Source organism: Gossypium arboreum, chromosome 10 (assembly GCF_025698485.1).
Source record: "Gossypium arboreum isolate Shixiya-1 chromosome 10, ASM2569848v2, whole genome shotgun sequence".
NCBI lineage: Eukaryota > Viridiplantae > Streptophyta > Magnoliopsida > Malvales > Malvaceae > Gossypium > Gossypium arboreum.
The window spans coordinates 121,583,021-121,604,475 of NC_069079.1; the positions used below are offsets into that span (position 1 = coordinate 121,583,021).

Here is a 21,455-nt window from a genome sequence, read left to right on the forward strand (position 1 = left end):
GCCCCTGGCTTTATTCCCCCAGTAAAATTTGAAATGATTTAAAAATAAATTATTTTTCATTCAATAAATAGATTTAAATAATTTGTCTAATTCTTACTTTCATCCTTCTACAAAATAAAAATAGTCCATTTACTTTAAATTGTCAAAATTAACAAAAATCAACATTTTAAGTTTACATGTTTACCAACAATTGGACTAGTTTCTCAATTTTCATAAAATATGTGTTCAAATATTGATAAATTAAAATAAAAAGACTAATTTTAATTAAATAAAATAGAGGATGAAATTTAAAATTAGACCAAAATACGTAGAAACATTCTTTTCAGTTCCGGAAATAAAGTGTTCTTTCCCATTTTAAATAAAATATCTAAATTCAAGACCCTTTAAAAAGTAAATAAATAAATAAATAATCAATATTTCACAGCTTCACCCTACAAAAATCGCTCAATCTTCATCATCGTCTTCTATTCCAAGATTGTGACATTTCTTCTTGTTCTTCGCCATTGAAGAGATCCGAATCGCAGGCAAGCTCGGTCTAGAATGAGGCACTCGCTTTGGAACGAAAGCGTTTTTTTTTTCAGCAGGTATCTGAAACTATGAACGAGAGTTCACTTTCTCTTTGTTATTCATCACTGATTCACTGTTCCGTTTCGCTTCTTTGCTCTCGTTCGTTTTCAGAAGACACGATGTTGTTTTCTCGTTAAAAAAAGATTTTGTTCAATCTGAATGAATATTGTTATGATCTGTTTTAATTCATTGAATCACTTGCATTTCCGTGTTTAAGATTTTATCTTCTTTGTTTTTATTTATTTGGAGATATTAATTTACTTTCTACATTGCTTGAAATTTATCTATTCTGATGCTCAGGTTGCAGGATCAGTAGGTGTTTCTCTCGATTTTGAACTTTTATATTTCTTTTTGCATCACTTGTGTGCTTGCTGAGAAAACAATGGAAAATTTAACGTAAAGGAAATTCTGCATGTATTACTTCTTTTTAATATAATTCCTTTCTGTTATTATTATAAGTAATTCAGCTCAAATTCCTCTTTTCTTGCACGGAGCTCTAAGAATTTAGCTAGTGATGTATAAAATATACATATTTTTACCTTTTCTTTTTATTTCAGTTACAGGTAGGATTAAAGGGTTTGTTGTGATTAATAGTCCGCGCGTTTTTTTATAGCGTGGGAAAAGTGAAAGGTTGTGTGAGATGGGGATGTTTGATGGATTTCCGCTTCCTCCGGATAAAGAAGTAAGTTTACTTCATTCTTCTTCTAGTCCGTTGATTTAAAGCTCTGTTTGGTTGCGGCGTTTTGGTTGCGGCGTTCGCTACTTTATTTTTAAAGCTTATAGCCTGTAAAAATTTGCCGAAAAGCAAAACTGTAATTGATCAACAATAAATAAATGACTAAAACGTTATTCCAATTCTAATTTAGTTATTTTCATATACTTGTAAATTCAGGTGCTTTGATCTCGAGGAAAATTTGTGACACTGTATTTCTTAATTACTTGAAAGATGTTTTTTCCAAACAATCCCTTTTTTTGTAGTTTTCATCCCGAAGTAAAAATCAAATAATAAAAGCCACAACAAAATTGTTTTGCAATTTGTTGCAAGTTTTGGCAACCATCTTGAGGCTGGTAGCGATGGTATTATTCTGATTTGCGGACAGCATAGTTTGTTGTTATCGAGCAAATAATGCTGTGTTTCATTGATTTAGTACGTGGTTAGAAATTTGATAAAAGAGTGGGAAGCTAATAGTGCTGTGTTTTATGTGTTAAGGTTTTCTTATGTTCGTCTTCTGTTTGCTTATGATTAAATACAGTATTTAAGGGATGACCTTTTAACAATAAGAGAGAGTTGGGCTGCTGCACGTTTTGATTCACTACCTCATGTTGTCCGTATCCTGTCATCAAAAGATCGTGAAGGTGAGCTCGGGGTTTTAAAGGAACAAAGAGATATTATCGAGGATGTTGTAGATGAAGTTGTTCATGCTTATCATGGTGGCTTCAACAAAGCAATTCAAAATTATTCTCAGGTTCTTTAATAGATTCTGTGATGCTAAAACTTTTTACAGGCTTCTCAAGTGTTCCTTTTTTTTCTTTTTTTTTTTTGCTTTTATAGTAATGACTCTATTTTTGTGTTCCTTTTTTTTAGTTAAATTGCAATCGATTTGCTTCAAAAACCATTCCTGGTGATTATTTCCTTAATTACATGTATCGCATATTCATATTTTCTTAATTATTTTCTTCTGTTAAAGTTGGGTCCACACTTGGATAACGAATATAGGATTTTTTCTATAGTTTGAGATCATAGAATCATTTGATTTTTATTCTAAATCTTGTTGGAAAATATATATAAATGAAAAAATCTCTCATTGATCACCATAATTATTGTTTCTGTTAAGGATAAACATTAAGCTTCATTGGATATCCCTTGTCAGTTCTCTGTCATTTACAAATTACTTACTTTTAGATGCGGGGACACCACAAATATTAGCAAACCTAGTAGAAGACTGAGTAACTCTGCTACTGTTATTTCTTTTGTTTAAGCTAACAAATTTTGAGATTACGAAGGAGGTTTGAATGATGATTATCCTTGTAAGGTGTTCCCATGAGCTTGCACTCTTAAAATGTTTTTATGTTGTTGTATCTACTATCGGGACGCAAGTTTGTTTTTTGAAGAAATATGTGTTTTAGCATGCAGAGTTTATCCTCCCAGGCATAATCCTCATGAATTCTTTCATACATCAATTTGGTTGATTATTGCCATTTTTGGGTGGGTTGCTGTATTAATTTGTTAGGAGTTGGCTGGTGGCAATTGAAAGGTGAATTTATTGTTGTTATGGTTGAAAAGCTTTGGGATGTTAGTGATGGCTTTTGTATGTTTGAAAGCCATTTTAGGTCATGTCTTGGCACTGCTAGTTGTGGCTGCTGGTCAAGCTTCTTTGAATTGTTTTGTGACATACTCGTTAGCCTCCCTAGTGCTTTTCTTTATCATTGGAATTCCCTTAACTTAGGTGGAAAATACTGTTGTGAACTATGGTAATTGGAGTTGGGTGCCAGTGTTGTAAATAAGTATGTGTCCAATGTGGGAACATTTTTTTTTTTTTTCTAAATTTTTGATTCTTTGGACTCTTTGGATGGTCATCTTTCCATACATATATCTGGATATGTGCCGGACACAAATGTTGGACATGGGAACTTCAAAAAGGAATGAACAATCATTGGAGCACCATGTTGTGAAAGCCTATAATTCTTGATTTCTTGATTGTTGCTGTATGCAGATTGCAGAGTGACCATGCATGGTATGACTGATCTTTTAGTCTACGTTCACATTCATGGAGAAGATCAGTGTTTGGTTTTGACCTAGATTGATAAGTGCAATAGTTGTGATGTTGACATGATTGGGGTTTAGGGGTTGTACTGAAAAAATTGATGTTTTATTCAATCATCATTTCTGGTTCAAGGGGTTGCTGAGTTATAAGTGGATAGATTGAAGCGTATGATTCAGAGATTTTCATATTAGAAGTTATCTTGTATTTGTTTTTTAAAACATTGATGGCATTTTGTGTCTTTTGTTGGCATTAGCTTTTAGTTAATTGCATGTGAACCATATAATCTTAATGTTTTCAATGAAAACAATAGTAAGTTATTTTAATAGAATATAATTCTCTTGAAACTGTTCACTCTAACAATCATTATCTAGTTTGCTCACTTCTTCAAATGATATTTATAGTCCAATAGGGGTAAGTACTATATTTAAAAGTAAGAAGGTAATAAAATTTCACACCCCTCAAACCATTGATAGATATGCTCTTGAAGGTCGCTGAACTAAGAGATATTTTTCTGTTTTTGTGGTTTTTCTTTTATAGTTTTTGTACTTGAATCCTATGATTCTGCTGGTACCAGGGAGAAAAAAGTTGCAATTCTTCATTATCTACTGTTTTCTTTCTTCCAGTATGGTCTTTGGTGGTTTTTATTTTTATAGACTCAACCATTTATGTATCTCTCCTCTTTCCCATAATTATTGTCGCATTTGGAACTCCAAAAATTTTTAGGATGCAATTGTTTCTTTTATATGACCTAAGGAAAATATTAATCAGTGCCTAGTGACACTGGTTAAGGTGATATTCTAGTCAAGAAAAATGCAATTAATGCTTTTTAAAAAAAATGAAATTAATGCATCTTTTTTAATTTTAAAAAAGTAATGCAATAAATGCTAAAAACTTTCTTAAAATTGCAATTAAAGAAACCTTAACGGGTGCCTATAAGCAGTGACTAACCAGACCCAGTATATAATTAGTATATTCTTAGAAGAGCCCTCTCCCAAATATTCCTATCTAAGTAAAATTTTCCCATCCTTTTGTTTGGTCCTAAATATTTGTTTATTTTGGGAGGTCAATGAATGCTTTGTTAATTTTGCAAAACTAGCATTTGTTACTTCACTTCAGCTTGTGTGCAAGAATTTGCTAGGGAAACCTTTGGAAGTGAATGCATTTTAAGACCAATGTGAGAACAGTAAATGATGCCCCTTTAGAAAGTAGGAAGTCTATAGGATAAGCTAAATATATCAGAAGAGGGAGGCTTATTCTATTCTTGATTTGAAATTTAGCTGATGCACAGAAGCAAAATAATATAAAATTGAATTATAAAATCAAAACACAAATTTGACATAAGCGGTTTACCTTGATTGAGTATTATTTATCTCTAATTTTGCCTTTGATTGTCTATCTTGTATGAGAGAGTCCAGTATCAGTCTTCTAAGTAGTCCACTATCAATGTGATGTCCATTGGATACTCATGGTAATGAATCCCTTTACATGATAAATAATCTGCAGACGAGAGTTTATGGACATAGTAATTGATAATATTATAATACTGAATAAGCAGGTCTTGGAGAATAAATAAATTTTCATTGAAACCAATAAAATCTCTGGTATGATAACTTAAATGAGGTGCCATCTTTCGTGGATGATTAATATATTTCTTTTCCTTATTTAGATTTTGTATAGTCTATAAGTGGGGAACATGTAATAGTCTTTCTTTGTGGAAAATATTAGCAGTAATATTCTGATTCAATTACCAATTCTTGTGTCAATGGTTGTTGCCATTTTCTCTTTTCCTTTTCTTTCTTTTTTTGTTGACATGTAAAAAAAACCATGCTTTGCATTTATTTATATATTTTTATGAGTAATTGTTCATTCTTCTTCAGATCTTGCGGTTATTCAGTGAATCTTCTGAAAGTATTGAAGTATTAAAGGTAGATTTGGCTGAGTCCAAGAAACGTCTTTCTGCACGCAATAAACAGTTGCATCAGTTGTGGTATCGATCTGTTACTTTGCGTCACATAATCTCCTTGCTAGATCAGATTGAGGGTATAGCTAAGGTTTGTTCATAATTTTTTTCTTTCATTCAAATGATATTTTTTTGGTATTTACATGCTTTATCTTCATTAGGATTTGGCACTTCACTTCCATCCACAACTTCCTCTGGTCCTGCAAGAAATCCAGTAAATCTGATGTATCGCCTGGTTTGTTTATTACCTGGATCAGGTTCCTGCTCGTATTGAGAAGCTCATTTCTGATAAGCAGTATTATGCTGCAGTTCAATTGCATATTCAGTCAGCATTGATGCTTGAGCGTGAGGGCCTTCAATCGGTAATTTATAAAATGTTGCAAGCAGTCTATCTGTTTCTATTCTCGACTTTATTTTTGGTAAAACTTTGGTTTAGCTCATCTTGCTACTGATCCCTAGATAGATTGCCTCTGGCATAATATGTTATCAAAATTGTTCAGCTTCTCTTACATTTTATCTTTTAGATTAACTTGTTGCTTTCACACAAATAGATCAGGTGCCCATCTTTAATTTGTTAGGCCTCCCAAATTAAATGGCCATATTTATGACACAGTTATGGCCAAGGCTTAGCATAGGGGGTTTGTTAAAACCTTGTTACCCTGGTTTCAAGTTGAACACTAATGTTTAGAAAGTTAACACATTAACCTCTACATTAAATATGTTAAACAGTTTTAGCCTTCAATTAAGTAGACTGTTAATTGGCATTTGGGCTGCATCTGATGCTCCAAAGAGATGCCAACATAGTGGAGTATACTCAATGCTAACAACAAAAATCAAATTCAACCGTTAAAATGTCTGAAACTATGCTGAACATGCAAAATAATCTACGGGTACATGCCTTCCAAAAAAAAAAGGAAAAAATATACAGGCACATAAATAAGTAGAAGAAAAGAAAAAGATGACGGCTGAGTCAATTAAAAATTAGAAGCCTACTGATGCCATGTTAATTGCAAATTTATCCCAAACAGAAATGGAACAATTGATGCCGTCATATGTTCATGAATCAGAGGTTTAATGATAGCAAATAGTCAACCTAACTATAAAGGAAATCTTACAGTTTTAAATAGTTCAGCTTTTCTATAACTTCACCCTTTTTTTTCAATTGAAATTATATAGAGAACTTTAAGATCTTCTGCTTGCATTTATTGTTATCTAGGTTGGTGCTCTCCAAGACATTCGATCTGATCTGTCAAAGTTGCAAGGTATTCTGTTCTTTAAAATTTTGGAGGATTTGCATGCACATCTTTACAATAAGGGTGAATTCAGGTATTTCTGTCTATTAACAGCTTAACTTTCCTTGTCTTATTCTTTTGGTGATTCATGATGTCATCTGTTCACACTGAATAAGAAAGAAAGAGATATTTGATTAAACATGTTATCTGTAATTTATTTATGCCGATAAAAGGCATTTTCCAGAAAGATTTCGCTTTTACAGAACTTTTGGTCATTAAGCTGATTAAATTTTGCAGCTCAGTTGCTTCAAGCATGCATGAAAAGGATGATGAAGTGCCAACAACAACTGTTGTTGCAATCACTGCAAATAGTTTGCAACCTGTGTCTCTAAGTCCAGTTGATGGAAGGTAAGTGGAGATGGTTCATTTGTTTTTTCTTTTTTTTTTTTTAATATCTTTCTTAATTTAGTCTCTTTTCCTTGTCTTACATAAAATTAAAATTGAATTTTTATTTGGTTGTCTTTTTGTGCATTCCTCTTGAAGTTATAAGAGTTTCAAACCTCACATCTGTTATTTGCGTTACTTTAAGTTTGAACTTTAAACCAATCCTTCTTCTATTGGATCTTGGTTGAAATAGTTGGGAATTCCATACATGGTCCTTAACCATTTATTTTGATTATACTTTGAACCTCAATTATTTAACTGTTTTTTTGGTCCTCAAGCTTTTAAAATGGTTTCATTTTAGTCCTTCCTACTAATAATTTTGTTAATTCTAATGTAATGTCCAAGTTGTAGCTTCTGTGGCACAGTGTGTAAACATTCCCTTGTCTTGTCACTTGGATATTTTCCTCAACTGTTAGTGGAAAAATGTGATAAAAAGACCAAAGTGAAACCACGTAAAAAGGTTAAGAGTCTGAATGGAACACTTCGGTAGTTAGTGATTGAAATGGAATCGAGATAAAAGATTAGGGACTATGGACAGAACTTAACATTGTTTCCTCATGATTATTGTGTTATCTCACATCATCTAAGTATTAGATTTCTTGTGGTTTTATTTAAAGTTTAGCCTCTCCACCTATTATCAATTGGTTTTAGGTTAGATGTTTAACATGGTATCAGAGCTCATGTTTTGTCATGTTGTTCTTCCTACCTAACCTCATGTGAGGCTGACCGCCCCTAGTGAGGTTGTTGATGTGTAGGCCCTATGAGCTACATGTGAAGGGGAGTGATAACTGGTGGTGTCCCACAAGTTATGCATCATGGTCCTTTATTAAATTTGGGCCCCTCCACCTATTACCAAGCGGTTTTAGGTTTGATGCTTAACCTATTACCAAGTGGTATTAGGTTTGATACTTAATAACAAATTTCAATGTCTGAATATTAATGGATTTTTTTTAGAATACAGGAAAACAAACCTTTTCATTTCTGTTTTAGTTTGTAGAGTTTTATGGTTTCTACCATCTATGGAGGAATGAATTGGATGCCAAACTAACTTTTAAATAGAAAGAATTGGACGCCAAGCTTTCTTTTGAATTATAAAGTCATAAAATGCATGCAATCCCAAATGGGATTAAGTTTTTTCTTCTAGTTAATGTCCGTCTCTAAACCTGTAAAATTATCAAAAACCTTCTTATGGATCCTGTAACTTACGTTTTCTCCATCTTTTTTGATAATTTATTGTTGATTTTAAGCTCTTGTCATGCGCACATTATCAGAATATTATTCTGCTTGGTAATGTAGTTATGTAGAGAGGTCATTATTTTTATTATTTTTTCCCGTAGGTTTCTTAATTTAGTTTTTATTCTCTTCTAAAGATTTTTATATTTTATACTTTGTTCAGTTGTCTGAATTTGTACTTGACATTTTCCTTTTTCCAGGTCATCTTATGATGGTCATGATGGGGATAGTTCTTTGGAGCCAAATGATGAAAGGCTTAATGGTGGTGATGGAAAGGATGTCAAAGTCCATCAAATCCCATTGTGGCTTTTTAATTCCACTCCTGATGAATTTGTTGTATGAATACTTCACTTAATATTATCTCATCTCATAATGTTGACTTTGTTAAATTTTCTGAACTTTGACATTAAAGCACTGTTCTCTCTTTCTCTCTCTAAATTTTTTATCTAGGAAACAATTAAAAAAAGTGACGCTCCAATTCACGTGAAGTATTTGCAGACCATGGTGGAGTGCCTCAGCTTACTTAACAAAATAGCTGCAGCTAGTGCTTTAATATGGTTAGTTGCTTTGCTTATGTAGTAGCATGTTTTAATGGAACCTATGTTTTTCCCCTGGTGCTTTTAGATAGACTCTGAAAATGGTACTAATATGCCGTAATTTTCCTTTCTTGGATCATCTACTGTTGATTTATATAAGATGGTTTTCTTATAAGATACATGATGAGCACGATGAAAGTAGTCTTGAGCTTTTATCCCTTTTAAGATCTGTTGTGTTTTAACAAACTAATGACCTGAACTTCTAACACCCATGTATTTCTTTCTTTCTGTTTCTTTTATTTGTGATATTTGTAGTTTTAATTTATGCTGCTCTTGCTGTAACTTGTCTTCATAATGGTTTACCTATTTAAGAATTGTTACTTGCGAAATTAATGTAACAGCCAAAGATTGCGACCCACTGTTCATGGGATTATCACATCCAGGATTAAAGCCCATTCAGAATTCATAAATTCTTCAGTTGATAAAGCTACTCGAACTGGTGCGACCAGTCTCCATCTTATGAAGGGACAGTTAGAAAGCTATCAGTTATCCAAACAAAAGCGTCAGAATGGGATATCATTGGCTGGGAATCTGTTAGCAGTGAGCCCTGTCTCACCTGTGATGGCTCCTACAGGAAAAGCACAGGCTGCTGCAAAAGAGCTTCTTAATTCAATTCTGGACTCTGTTGTTCGGATATTTGGTGAGACGTTTAATTATTATAATTATTGGAAATACAACTATATCAAAAGTTACAATTAGAGTCAATCATTACATCCATGTATCACTAAATAAGTGAACTATGAAACTAACAAAGCAGAAAACATCTAGACAATTTCAATAGAAACAATAAATCTATACATGGTGTGACTTGAACCTGGGACCTCAATGTTCCAGGGCCTCCTCCTCCTTGCTATTTCATTTACTCTTAAATTAAAATCTGAAACGAAATCTCTGAGCTGTAATTGGTCAGGAAATCATATTGTTATTGGAGAGCTTATTGAGTCGAAATCGTCCCCGCAAAGTGATACAAAGATTCTAAAATCGATGTCAACAGATGCATACCTTGATTCTAAAGCATCTCATTTTAGTATTGGCTTTTCGTTGACAGTTTTACAGGTCATCTATCTTATCCAGTGCTTTCATATTCACCAAGTTTCTTTTTAGAATGGTGTTGGCCTGATAACTTCTTGTTGACTTTATTTCTTCAATTTACAATTTTTGTTGAATTATGTGATGCAGAGTGAATGCCAACAACTCATATGTGAGATTCTTCGAGCAACCCATGAGGCTGCATCTGCAGACGCTGCTGTACAAACTGCCAGGCTTGCTAGCAAGGCTCCTACAAAAGAAAAGAGGCAAGTAACTAGAGTCCCTTGTGTTAGTACTTGGAGGAAGAGATAAAGTAAGGATTCAGTTATAGTTCCCATTAGTCATCTCTACTTTGCTAACATAGAAATTTATTTTTTCTTTTTTCCTTTTGAGAAAGGAGGGGGGGGGGTGGGGAGTGCAGTTGCTCCCATATATACCTCCTCTTATATTTAGGAAGGGGTGAGAAAGAGTAAGTGCTTCAACAATATTTAGTAGATCACTAAAATAAAACCTATTTATAATTTTGGTATGGGGTTTATTGTGAAGAGAGCGAGTGTGAATATTGATGATGTTGGTGTTGGAGGATTTCAGAAGTTATCATTTTATTTTGGATTTTATGTGGAAGAATTTGTATGTGACATCATGATGGCAGTGAGCTGCGGAGATATGGTTGTGGATTTAAATATATTCCAGCTGCATGAAGTGAAAGTTCTTTCCTCCCCTCTCATTGAACCACTTGATAGTCTTTGCAGTTTTGCATCTTTTCTTGAGAATTATCTCACATTTTCAAATAAAATCCAACTGGAATTATCTCCTTTCATTAGCCATTAGAGTAGCTGTTTAATAGATTACTCTTTGTTTATTTAATTATAATTAATTCATTACCTTTTTGCAACAAGTTAGGAGGATATAAATTGTAATCTAATCCCTAAAGTTAGCATTTATCTTTTGGGGTGTGAAATTATTCTTAGCTATCAACAGAAAGGCATATGATATTGTCCACACCCTCAAAGAGCATTGTGTGTGTTTGAATTGTTGAGTAATGACTGAAAAATAGAGTATGTGATGCTATTCAATAGCAGCCATGATGAGTTAAATGGGTTTTTAAGTCACCATTTATTCCCCAGCATATTTCATTTGGTGCAAGAATGCCTTTGTATTGTCTCTGCTTCCATCCTCGGTTCATTGTTAGAATATCAGTTGACAATAAAGATAGAAAAAAAAAATTCTAAACCAGGGTGCCATGACTTCCAAAATGAAAAAATAAATCAGCTGAATTGCTGGAATCAGTTGTAATCTTTTATCATCAGAACTAAAATCATTGCTAAAGTGAAATACCATTTTCATCATAAGTGCAGCATTGCATAAATAAGAAATCAAAATGGTTAGCGTTCTTCTATTAGTTCTTTTCTGTATGCTACATATTGTGCTGTTATTTCTTTAAGCAGTTTTATCTGATTTCATTAAATCTTAGGTTTCTTGTGCTTTACATTTAAGCAAGGGCATCTCCATTTATAGCCATTTAGTTTATGGTTGGATGCTTAACATAGCATTAGAGCCCAAGTTTGTTGTTATGTTGTTTATTTCCCTTTACATTTTTATGAACATGTTAGGTGTATTAATATTGGTTTATAGATGATGGAGAGTATTAAATAGTTTTATCCCATGCCTATTAAGGCTTTAGTTTGCTCTGGCTTTATTTTAGGGGCTTCTATCCTATAGCATATTGGTTTTAGGATAGCTGCTTAACATATGCCTATTAGTTCTCTTATTGGTTATTTTTTCATACAAGCTTGAAAGTTAATATGTTTGGCTACAGTGATGGGTCAGAAGATGGCCTCACTTTTGCTTTCCGTTTCACAGACGCCACCTTATCAGTTCCTAACAAGGGTATGCTAAATTTGAATTACTGCAAACTTACTAAATTATTATTAGCTCTTTGTCCATGATTTATCTAAATTTTTTAATTTTGATATATATTATTTTCTCTTATCAAGTTTATTGTTTGGTGTAGCTCCTTTTTTGTGATTATTAGTATTAATCAGCCAAGAAAAGCTTTATGTCTGCCCAGTTAGGTAAAATTCTATGCTGATGTGTTTTACTATTTGAGTTTACATCCTTAAGAGTGAAAATAGTAGCAATTTTTGATAGTATAGGAAATACAAATGGTAAGAGAAACATAAATGAAAGGAAAATTCTTCTCATTTCTAAAAACAAAAACGTGTCATAGAAGTTTGTTGTTCTTCATTGTAAACATTGTAGAGTTATAGTTCCTACTTATATTTAACTGACAGTTTGCGTTTTAGTGAAAGTTTCATTGAAGGTATAGTATATTTAGCTAGCAAGGGGAAGCCTATTGAAAATTTCAGTTAGCTCTCAAAATGTGAAGTTCAGTGGTTTGGTTCTTTCAAATGATGTCAATTTCTAATCCAATTTGTTTGATTTACCAAGCAGTTGGAGTGGGAGATTTTTTGTTTTGTTGATTTAATAGATGTTGTCTCTCGCCCCCCATTTTTTCTTTGCGGCAGCAAGTTCTATTTGTGTGGTGATTGGAAAATTTTCTTTCCCTTGTTATGTTTCAATTTTTTTAGGTGTAACTTTTTTCACATAATTATATTGACCATGTCTCTGTCATTATTTGTTATTGAATGCCTTGTCTACTATATAGGAGTTGAATTTAAACACCAGGGGGGATGGAGTAAGAAGGGTTCCGATGTCTCACAAGAAGGCTATGGCTCTGCAGCTGTCTTGCCTGAGCAAGGCATGTATCTAGCGGCATCTGTATACCGGCCTGTTCATCAGGTTTGAGACCTTGAGAATCAAATATTTATCCTTTTGAAGTATATTCTTTATTACATGTTCATAGTAGCGTATTCAAGGTTTGCACCTATTCCTTGCACCTTAGACCCTTTTGGTGATGCACATTTATTAGGCACACACCTGCTGCACGTAGGTGTACTTTTTTGCAAGGGGATAGGCCTAAAAAAATGCGCCTGATTAAAATTTTTTTGGTGTCTTTTATTTTAAAAATCTTCCATTAGGTGTATGTTTACTAATAAAAAAAGGGGACAGTATCAAACTCTATTCTTTGAGCATTGAACAACAAATATAGAGCATTGCTGAAGACAAAGTATTCCAAAAAATAAAGAAGAATTGCTTCTATTGTATATCAAATGATAAAACATACACGACGACATAGTCTAAGGAAGGTTAGCATAATTACAAAACAATAAAATGACAAAATTCAAGCCTAAAATCACTTTATCAAATTTGTCAACAATTAAGGTTCTGCTGTCAAATTCAATTTGCTTAGCATTCCCCCTCAAGTTGGTGCATAAAAATCACACATGCCCAACTTGCAGACCAAATTATGGTACATTTTGTTGCTAAGTCCATTGGTGAACACATCAGCTAACTGCTTCTTAAAAGCTACATGACCTAAACTCAAGGCACTAGTAATCAACTTTTCGTTAATGAAGTGTCAACCAATCTCTATATGCTTTGTTTGATCATGTTGTACCAGGATATGGGCTAAACTGATGGCAGCTTTTTTGTCACAATATAAGGATCATTTTCCTTTTCCTAACAACTTTAATTCTTCCATTACTTTCTGTACCCATAGAAGCTCACAAACGCCTTGAGTCATTGCTCTATACCCTACCTCAGCATTTGATTGAGAAACAACACTGCGTTTTTTGCTTCTCCAAGTGACCAAGTTCCCCCCCCCCCCCTCCAATCTTGTGAAATAGACACAGAGAACAAGAACAAGGCAAAGGCTCTATAGGAAGGGGACAAGGAATCATGAGAAATAAAGTTAAAAATAGGATGTTTGATACAAGACCCAACACATTTTCTTTGAGCAATAGTTAAATCTAATTTATTAGTGGATTTAGGGATTAAGGATGACTCACCAAAAAAAGATTCTTGGCGCGGATTAGGTTGCATGATGGCTTCTTCCATTAATTGTACCATACGATTTTATATGTTATTTTTAATTTAAATATAATATTTAACATATGTTTAATAGCATCATTAAAGGATTAGATTAGAAGTTTAGAACAAATTTAGATAACAAAAATATTTCTTGCTTAGCCTAGTTTAACTATTTCTTGCTTAGCCTAGTTTAACCCGTCTAACTTTTTATGCTTCTTCTGATATTAATAAAAATATTTTCAAATTAAAAAATCCAAATTGATTCAAACTTTAGAAAACTATTCGGACTAAGCTCTCAAATTATATACATTATCTAAGTTTTAGACGTCTATTCATAACAACTTATTTTTTGTAAAATCAATATATATTTCAGTCTTACAATATTTCTAACTTCACTATTAGCATCTGCATATATATTGACCCCCTCCCCTCCCCTTTTACCAATATTCCTGGCTTCGTCCCTGCCTTGCTCCTAAGGAAATATAAAGGTTCTAGTGCCTAGGGTGCTTTTTGTGCTCTTGACAACACTGATTTTATAGATGGTTCTGTAAATGGCCTTTATTTTTTATTCTGATGACTGGTGCAGTTTACAGAAAGGCTTGCTTCAATGCTGCCAAAAAGGTATTCCCAGCTTGGGTAAGTCTCCGTTTTATGTTTGTATGTCATACAAAGAAGAGTCACTTTGTGTAAATGATATGATAAGTCTTTAAAGGATAGCTGTTAGCCAAAGCATATAAGTACCTTTAATTTTTCACTCTGTGCTCTTCTTTTTTTCAATCTCTTGTTTGTAATGTTTGAGTTTAAAGTGAGATGCGGAGGGGGGAGAATATACAACCTTTTTCTTTCTATAAGTATTATCATACGGATATAATTATTAAGGTTCCAAATGCTTTCATCCTTGTTCCTTGCTGTGGCATCTTTAAACACTATCTGTGCTGATTCTTTTACTGAAAGTTGTTTCCCCTCCTTATATCTATAGATGAGGTTTTTCCATAATTAATTTTGTAGGAATTATTTGTTGCATTTTTTTCATTATTTATTGCACGAGGTTAATGGCTTGCTTGAGTTTTTCCAAGGTTCTTAGTAGTGATATCAATTTTTGGTAATTATTTCTGGTTTGAAGCTGGTTATATATTATTGGATCATGGCGATCATTATATGTGTGCTTTGACTAATCAAATCTTGGTGGTAATATATTTCACGCTGTGTAAGTAGAAATTTTTGTTCATTTCATCAAATCTAGGTGAAATTTGTAAATTATGTGCCCCAACTCTTTTGCAAGTGAGCTGTAAATTTGTCATTGATGTTCTTTTGTATCATTAAATTTCTATAATTGCAGGAATGATGGATTGCTAGCCTTTGTGGAGAACTTTGTGAAAGACCACCTTTTACCAACTATGTTTGTTGACTACCGGAAAAGCGTACAAGCAGCTATATCAAGCAAGTTCTGTAACCATTTAAGTCCCACGAGGCATTAATTGTCAAATTGCAATCCATGCCCTATAATTGCTTTAACTGTCAACTTGATTGATTGAAAACTCTGTTTACCTTTCTCATTTTTCATTAATCATATACTGTTGGTAATTCAATATTCAGTATCTTATGATGGCTATCACAAGAAATATAGGGAGGGGTCTGATCTAAGTTTGATGGATGTGAACTAGGTTTGCTTCATCAATGTTAGTCGGTACTCTGAAAGATGGTTAGCACAATATAATTAAAATGTGTTTAAATAAAGCAGCAATGTAATTAGTGGAATGCTCAGTACTAATTTACAAGGATTGGATGGAAGAATATTTGCATGTTCATCTTTCTGAGTACTGAAGTGTAGTAATTTCATTTTAGAAAGCGGAGAATATTGAGAACCATGCTGTGACAAGTGGGTTTGTATTAGGAAATTTGGGGTTCAATAATGAACATCAGTTGTATTGCATATGCGATGCTCCAGTTTTCGTTCCATCTATGTTTCTCCTTTAAAACTCTTAACCTGAAATGTTTTTTACAGGTCCCGCTGCATTTCGGCCACGGGCACATAATCATGCTTCATATGCTTCATCCATTGAGAAGGGTCGACCTGTCTTGCAGGGGCTTTTGGCCATTGATTATTTAGCAAAAGAGGCAAGTGTATCCTGTCCTTATTTCTGTAATAAACTATTTTTTCTCTCCTTCCTGTCTAATAATATTATTACCTTTTCTTTTTCTTTTTTTTTTGCAATAAGTGAGTATTGGATTCTTCATTTTATTTTCTTTTGTATATTCGGGTAAAGGTTATTCAGCATTTTTCTTTGTTGTCTTGAACATCTTCCATACTTGCTTCAGGACCATCTACTTCTACAGCTGTTCCTTTTTCCTAATAGTTAATTTTACTCAAACTCTAGGTTCTTGGTTGGGCTCAAGCAATCCCTAAATTTGCTGCTGACCTTATGAAGTATGTGCAAACTTTTCTCGAACGAACATATGAGAGATGTCGTACCTCATACATGGAGGTTTGGATTCTTCTGTATGCATGTCTGTCCTTATGTTTGCTTTTAACATAATTTTAGTTTTTGTTGATTTTTTTATGTCAACCAGCTCTTATTAGTTTAGGTGTGTCTATTTTCTGAAATTATGAAGGAAGAAAATTTTGTGCAAGGATGCGGGGGGAGGGGTAAAATTTTCTATTTGTTTTGCTTTTCAAATAAATTAATGCTTTCTGTCATTTTTAGTGAGAATATAATAGAGAAGTTGTCTCTAACTTCTATTTTTGTCCATGCTACTATGCATATGGTAATCAACAATTTACACTCGTAAACATTTTTGTTAACATTTCAGGCAGTTCTTGAGAAACAGAGTTACATGATCATTGGGAGGCATGATATTGATAAATTGATGCGACTTGATCCAGCTAGTGCATGTTTACCCAATGCATTTAGTCAGTCAAATGTGAGAAATAATTCTTCTGGTGCTGGAAGCATTGACGTTGAATCAGAACTGAGTGTCCTTCTCCTAAATTTGCGCCCTATTAGGCAGGTAAACATATGCCTGGTGACACTTCTGCCCTACTGGTTCGAAATTTCTTTTTGAGTAAATTTCCTAGCCATGTACTATTTGATCTTCCAAAGAATCGAATCCATCATGCATTTGAGCTTTACCTGTGAATGAAACCTAGGTGCCATTTTTTATATAATTTTGCTCAAAGCATCAGTTGAAGTTATTCATTTTTCTCTTACCACATCTCATGTGCAGGAGAACCTAATTCGTGATAACCATAAAATTGTTTTGCTGGCATCCTTGAGTGATTCATTGGAGTATGTAGCAGACTCAATTGAAAGGCAAGTTCATCCATCTCACTTAAGTTGGCACTTGGATATATTGAGCAATGTTGTAAAGTGACAATGGGTTTTAAATAGTATTTTATAATGACATAAGGAGCTATTAATATGGACAAGAGACATGGGATCTACTCCCTGCTTTCCAGAATATGCATCTCAATGTTTATCTACATATACCCATGAGTTATGAATACCTTATGCAAGCAGCTCGTTACTGTAGTGATTCAGTCATGTACTTATAGATCCAGGTAAAGTTGATGATTCATTTGTAACCTAAATTGTATTTGAGGAGTCACGATAGGCCATTAACATTTGTAACCTAAATTTGTATATGCAACCAAGGGGGGCTTTGCTTTCAAAGAAAATCAAAATGCTACGCCATCAGTATCTTCATATTTTTACATTTTTCCTCCTTCTCTTGTCCTTCTATACATAGATACAAAGAGTGGCATATCTTTTTGCACTTTATGTTATTAAAGGAGCAGATGCTTCTGCAAGATTTGTTTGTGATAATAAACAACTATGCATTTGAGAACTTCCTATTCGTAAATTTTCTGCTGTTTCTTACATTTTACACATATCTAATGCAACATGTAGACTTGTACAAGTGTCGCCACAAAATGTGGAGGGTGGCAACCCTAGCCAAACAAGCAGTTCCCCTGCTAGGGATCTGGCGTTGTCTGCAAACGAGTACAGAAAACTAGCAATTGATTGCTTGAAAGTTTTACGTGTGGAGATGCAGTTGGAGACAATTTTCCACCTACAGGTTTTGTCACAATAGCATAATTCAGAAACACTTGAGAAGCCAGTAAGTCTGTAACTAACTAAGCATTATGGCTCAAACAGGAAATGACACATAGGGAATACCTGGAAAACCAAGATGCAGAAGAGCCTGATGATTTTGTTATTTCACTTACTGCACAGGTCACTTTCTCCAACTCTTATCAAATTATATTTTTGTTCCATTGGCCAGTTTTACAGAAACTTACGTCAGTTTTAAATTTCCAATGGATAATTTGTCCATTAGTCCATGCTTCTTTAAGTTAGAATAAAGTTCTAACATACTAAGTGGTTAAAAAAACACCTCATAAAACCTCATGGCAGTATGATAGAGTTTGGCTGCTGGCTTAATATAAAGGGCTCTTAACGTTCAGCTTATCCTTGGCTGCATCTTGGGTTTGTCAATGTCAGTGAAGAAAATGAAGTGAAAAAGTGTTGGGCATTATTTTCTTGGAACTTTATTTTTGCATAGAAAAAATGATCAGATTGCTTGGAAAATCTTAATCCTGCATTTAATTTTCCATTAGTACCCCAATTTCAGAGGTTCAGAAGCTTGATTTTTCAATGAATAATATAATGCTATCATCGTTTAAGTTTCTCCTCTTCGTTCTCTGTATGTATAGATAACACGCAGGGATGAAGAAATTGCGCCTTTTGTTTCTGGAGTGAAGCGGAATTACATATTTGGTGGAATATGTGGTACTGCTGCAAATGCATCCATTAAGGTTGGAAGTCATTGCAAAGTTTAACTTTGAGTCTATAATTTGTGCATTATTTATATTTGTTTCCATTTTGTATAGAATAGCACCTACTTTATTCCTCTTACCAATGGGGGAATACTTCTGATTAGGCTTTGGCCGACTTTAAATCTATCAACCTGTTTGGAGTTCAGCAGATATGTCGGAATTCAATTGCTCTAGAACAGGTTAGTATGTCTTTCTTTTCAGAGGGGATGCTGGGATGAATGATTTTCTTATCTCTGAAGGTGCTTGAAATAATATGAAAATATTCCCATTTATGTGTGTGTGTGTGTGTGTTTTGCAGTTTGTCCGTTGTATAAATTAATTACCAATAAAGAGGATTGCCTTGTCTTTTGAGTCCAGTCTCAAGTTTCCTTCATGTCAAGCTTATAGTCTTTTGAGTTCTGCCCTTATGTTCAAACCAATCTTGTCAAGTTAATGGTGAAACCTATGTCATTTGCGCTCAGCAGCAAGTCAAACATGGGTTTTTGTAAGACAGTCGCTGTAAGTTTTTGTAAGATTTGAGTTATATTCTAGAGCTCAGTCCCTGCCCTCTTTGAGGCGTATGATATGTGTTCTGACATGATTACTTTTCAACAAATGAAGAGTCAAAGCAACATAGGATGCAATAATATCCGTGCAGTGACTGCAATCAGTCTTTGTTAATTGCTAAGAGGCACTTATTAATACCTGAAATAATAGTACCGTATATTCCGTGGTTCAAATTAAAATGATCTATTTCCTATAAAGCTTAATACAAATCATAGTTGGTAGCTCTTAGGTTCTCGGATGTCTGAGACAGTGATGATTCCCTTTTCCAGTTATTCGCTCAGATCTTTACTTCCGTACACCCTTTCCTCCTCTTCTCATTTCTTCCAGTTAGTTTTCTTGTCAGACAAGGATGATGTATTCTTGTGAAAAAAAGGATCTAGGTTATGCTTGCTCATGGCTGTCACAACCCAATCCTTACCTGTAATTAGCCTTGGATTTGACTTTGTTGCTATGTTTGACCAAGAGTTTGAAAAATAAGCTCAATCCTTGCATTCCATGTCAAACTGTCAAAAATCTAAATGTTCGGATGTATGCTTACAGTTCCAGTTTTATGTGCACAAATCAATCTTCTGATTTACAATCTCTAATCCCATTACAGACTCTTGCAGCAATCCCTTCAATTGACAGTGAAGCTGCACAGCAGAAGTTAGAGCATGTTCGAACCTATTATGAACTATTAAATATGACATCCGAGGCAAGATATCTGAACTCATAGTCCCTTTCTCGTGATTATCGAATAAACAGTTTCATCATTCCAAATTATTTGATCTATCCATGCTTGCAGGCCTTGCTCACCTTCGTTACAGAGCATGAGCACTTGTTTACACCTTCAGAGTTAGTAGCACCGACTACCCCTCCTAGTTGGACCTAAATATTTTGCATATCCGTATATCCTTGAATCATGCTGTTGTTTTGACAGGTACATTAATCTTCTAAAAGTCCAGATTCCCGGAAGAGAGGTACCTCTCGATGCACAAGACCGAATGAAAGAAATTTTGTCCCATTAGCACTCAAAACCGACAATTTCATCCTCCGAAATCGTATCTTTTTCTTGCATATAGAACGGTGCGTAGCCTTTTCCATGGAAGTTATCTTTCAGCATGTCCATCAATAAATTGAGGCTTGTTCTATTATTGCCTTTCTTTGGTTGATGGTTGGTGATAGACATAAAAAAAAAAATGCAAATAAAAAAGTATGGCTACGTTTAGCCGGGGTCGGATTTAGATCGAGCTTATGTATGAATTCCATTATACTTGTAAATAAACAATTCCAACCTATTTATATCTATTCATGTTATTTCTTACTACAAAATGTAAAATGTAATGTTTACCCTATATTATTATATATTTATTCTTTTTAAATAATATATTTCACTTCGTACGAAATAAATTACATAAATATAAAAAAAAGATTATTGTAATTAAAAACAAAATGGACCGGTGCGATGTCTGGATTTGAATTCATTTGGAATATGGTTAGTAAATATAATATTTGGAATTAAACCTTAACTTGTACCTGCATACTAAATCAAATAATTTCCTATATTACTTTTAATTTTTCATTATCATTCATAATTAAAAAGTTGAATTATAGGTGTACCTTTTGAGGATATCCTTTTGGTTTTATACAAAGCTCAACCTTTCTTAAATTAATCTCCTTTCATTTTAAAATTCAGCGACAAACTTGAATTATGGGAGCACTGAATTTAATATTTGGTTAAAATTTAAAAGAGATAAGATCTTAGGTTTGGCTATTTTAATTACGATTTTCAAAGCACATTGTACCATTTTCTCTCTCTTTTTTTCTTTCTTTTTCTTTTTCTTTTATTTTATTTTTGAATTTGAAAATTCTACTTGTCCAACTTTTACTAGCATATATTAATGTACATCCAATCCCAAACCCCAAAGTTCATTGCATTTAATTTTTTTTTAACAAAAACCTTATTCTTTTTCTAGCCAACTAAGTCTGCAACAAATAAAAACCCTAATAATTTCTTTGGTTTATACATCAAATACTAGGTAGGCACTCCTTTAATGAATCTATAGAACTCAAAATATTAATTATTGGAATTGATTTAATAAATGTTTTGAGAAATTAAAAGCTACTAAATAGGCAACAGAGTAGATGAGAATAACCACTTAAGACTTACGTTTTAATATATTTATAATTTAAATTTGAAGTTTTTAAAATTTCACTCTACATTACGAGTGAATTATTTTTAAATTTATTTTAATTTTAAGTATTACTACTTCTAAATTTTATCTAAATATATTTTAATTTTCAGTCTCCTTATACTTCATACTAAATTTTATC

The 21,455-nt window shown here is 33.4% G+C and overlaps 1 protein-coding gene across 1 annotated transcript; it reads left to right on the forward strand.

The window, feature by feature from the left end:
• The first annotated feature begins 347 nt into the window (after positions 1-347).
• On the forward strand, positions 348-20,506 carry LOC108487187 (exocyst complex component SEC8-like). The gene is made up of 27 exons (XM_017791455.2): positions 348-584; positions 1,125-1,249; positions 1,821-2,033; positions 5,210-5,383; positions 5,550-5,654; positions 6,509-6,618; positions 6,822-6,932; positions 8,402-8,537; positions 8,652-8,758; positions 9,139-9,437; positions 9,708-9,853; positions 9,977-10,092; positions 11,646-11,716; positions 12,495-12,628; positions 14,346-14,395; positions 15,099-15,199; positions 15,765-15,877; positions 16,138-16,245; positions 16,571-16,768; positions 16,985-17,070; positions 17,668-17,836; positions 17,917-17,994; positions 18,474-18,575; positions 18,701-18,775; positions 19,741-19,836; positions 19,927-19,976; positions 20,062-20,506. The coding sequence occupies exons 2-27, from the start codon at positions 1,208-1,210 to the stop codon at positions 20,147-20,149; spliced, it is 3,078 nt and encodes a 1,025-aa protein (XP_017646944.1). The 5' UTR covers positions 348-584; positions 1,125-1,207; the 3' UTR covers positions 20,150-20,506.
• Positions 20,507-21,455: the final 949 nt, after the last annotated feature.

Bases quoted from the DNA above. Each gene is read 5' to 3' on its own strand.
- LOC108487187 (XM_017791455.2), top strand. From the start codon at position 1,208: ATGGGGATGTTTGATGGATTTCCGCTTCCTCCGGATAAAGAA. The intron at 5,384-5,549 runs GTTTGTTCATAA...TACCTGGATCAG, and splicing joins AGATTGAGGGTATAGCTAAG to GTTCCTGCTCGTATTGAGAA. The intron at 15,878-16,137 runs GCAAGTGTATCC...CTCAAACTCTAG, and splicing joins TTGATTATTTAGCAAAAGAG to GTTCTTGGTTGGGCTCAAGC.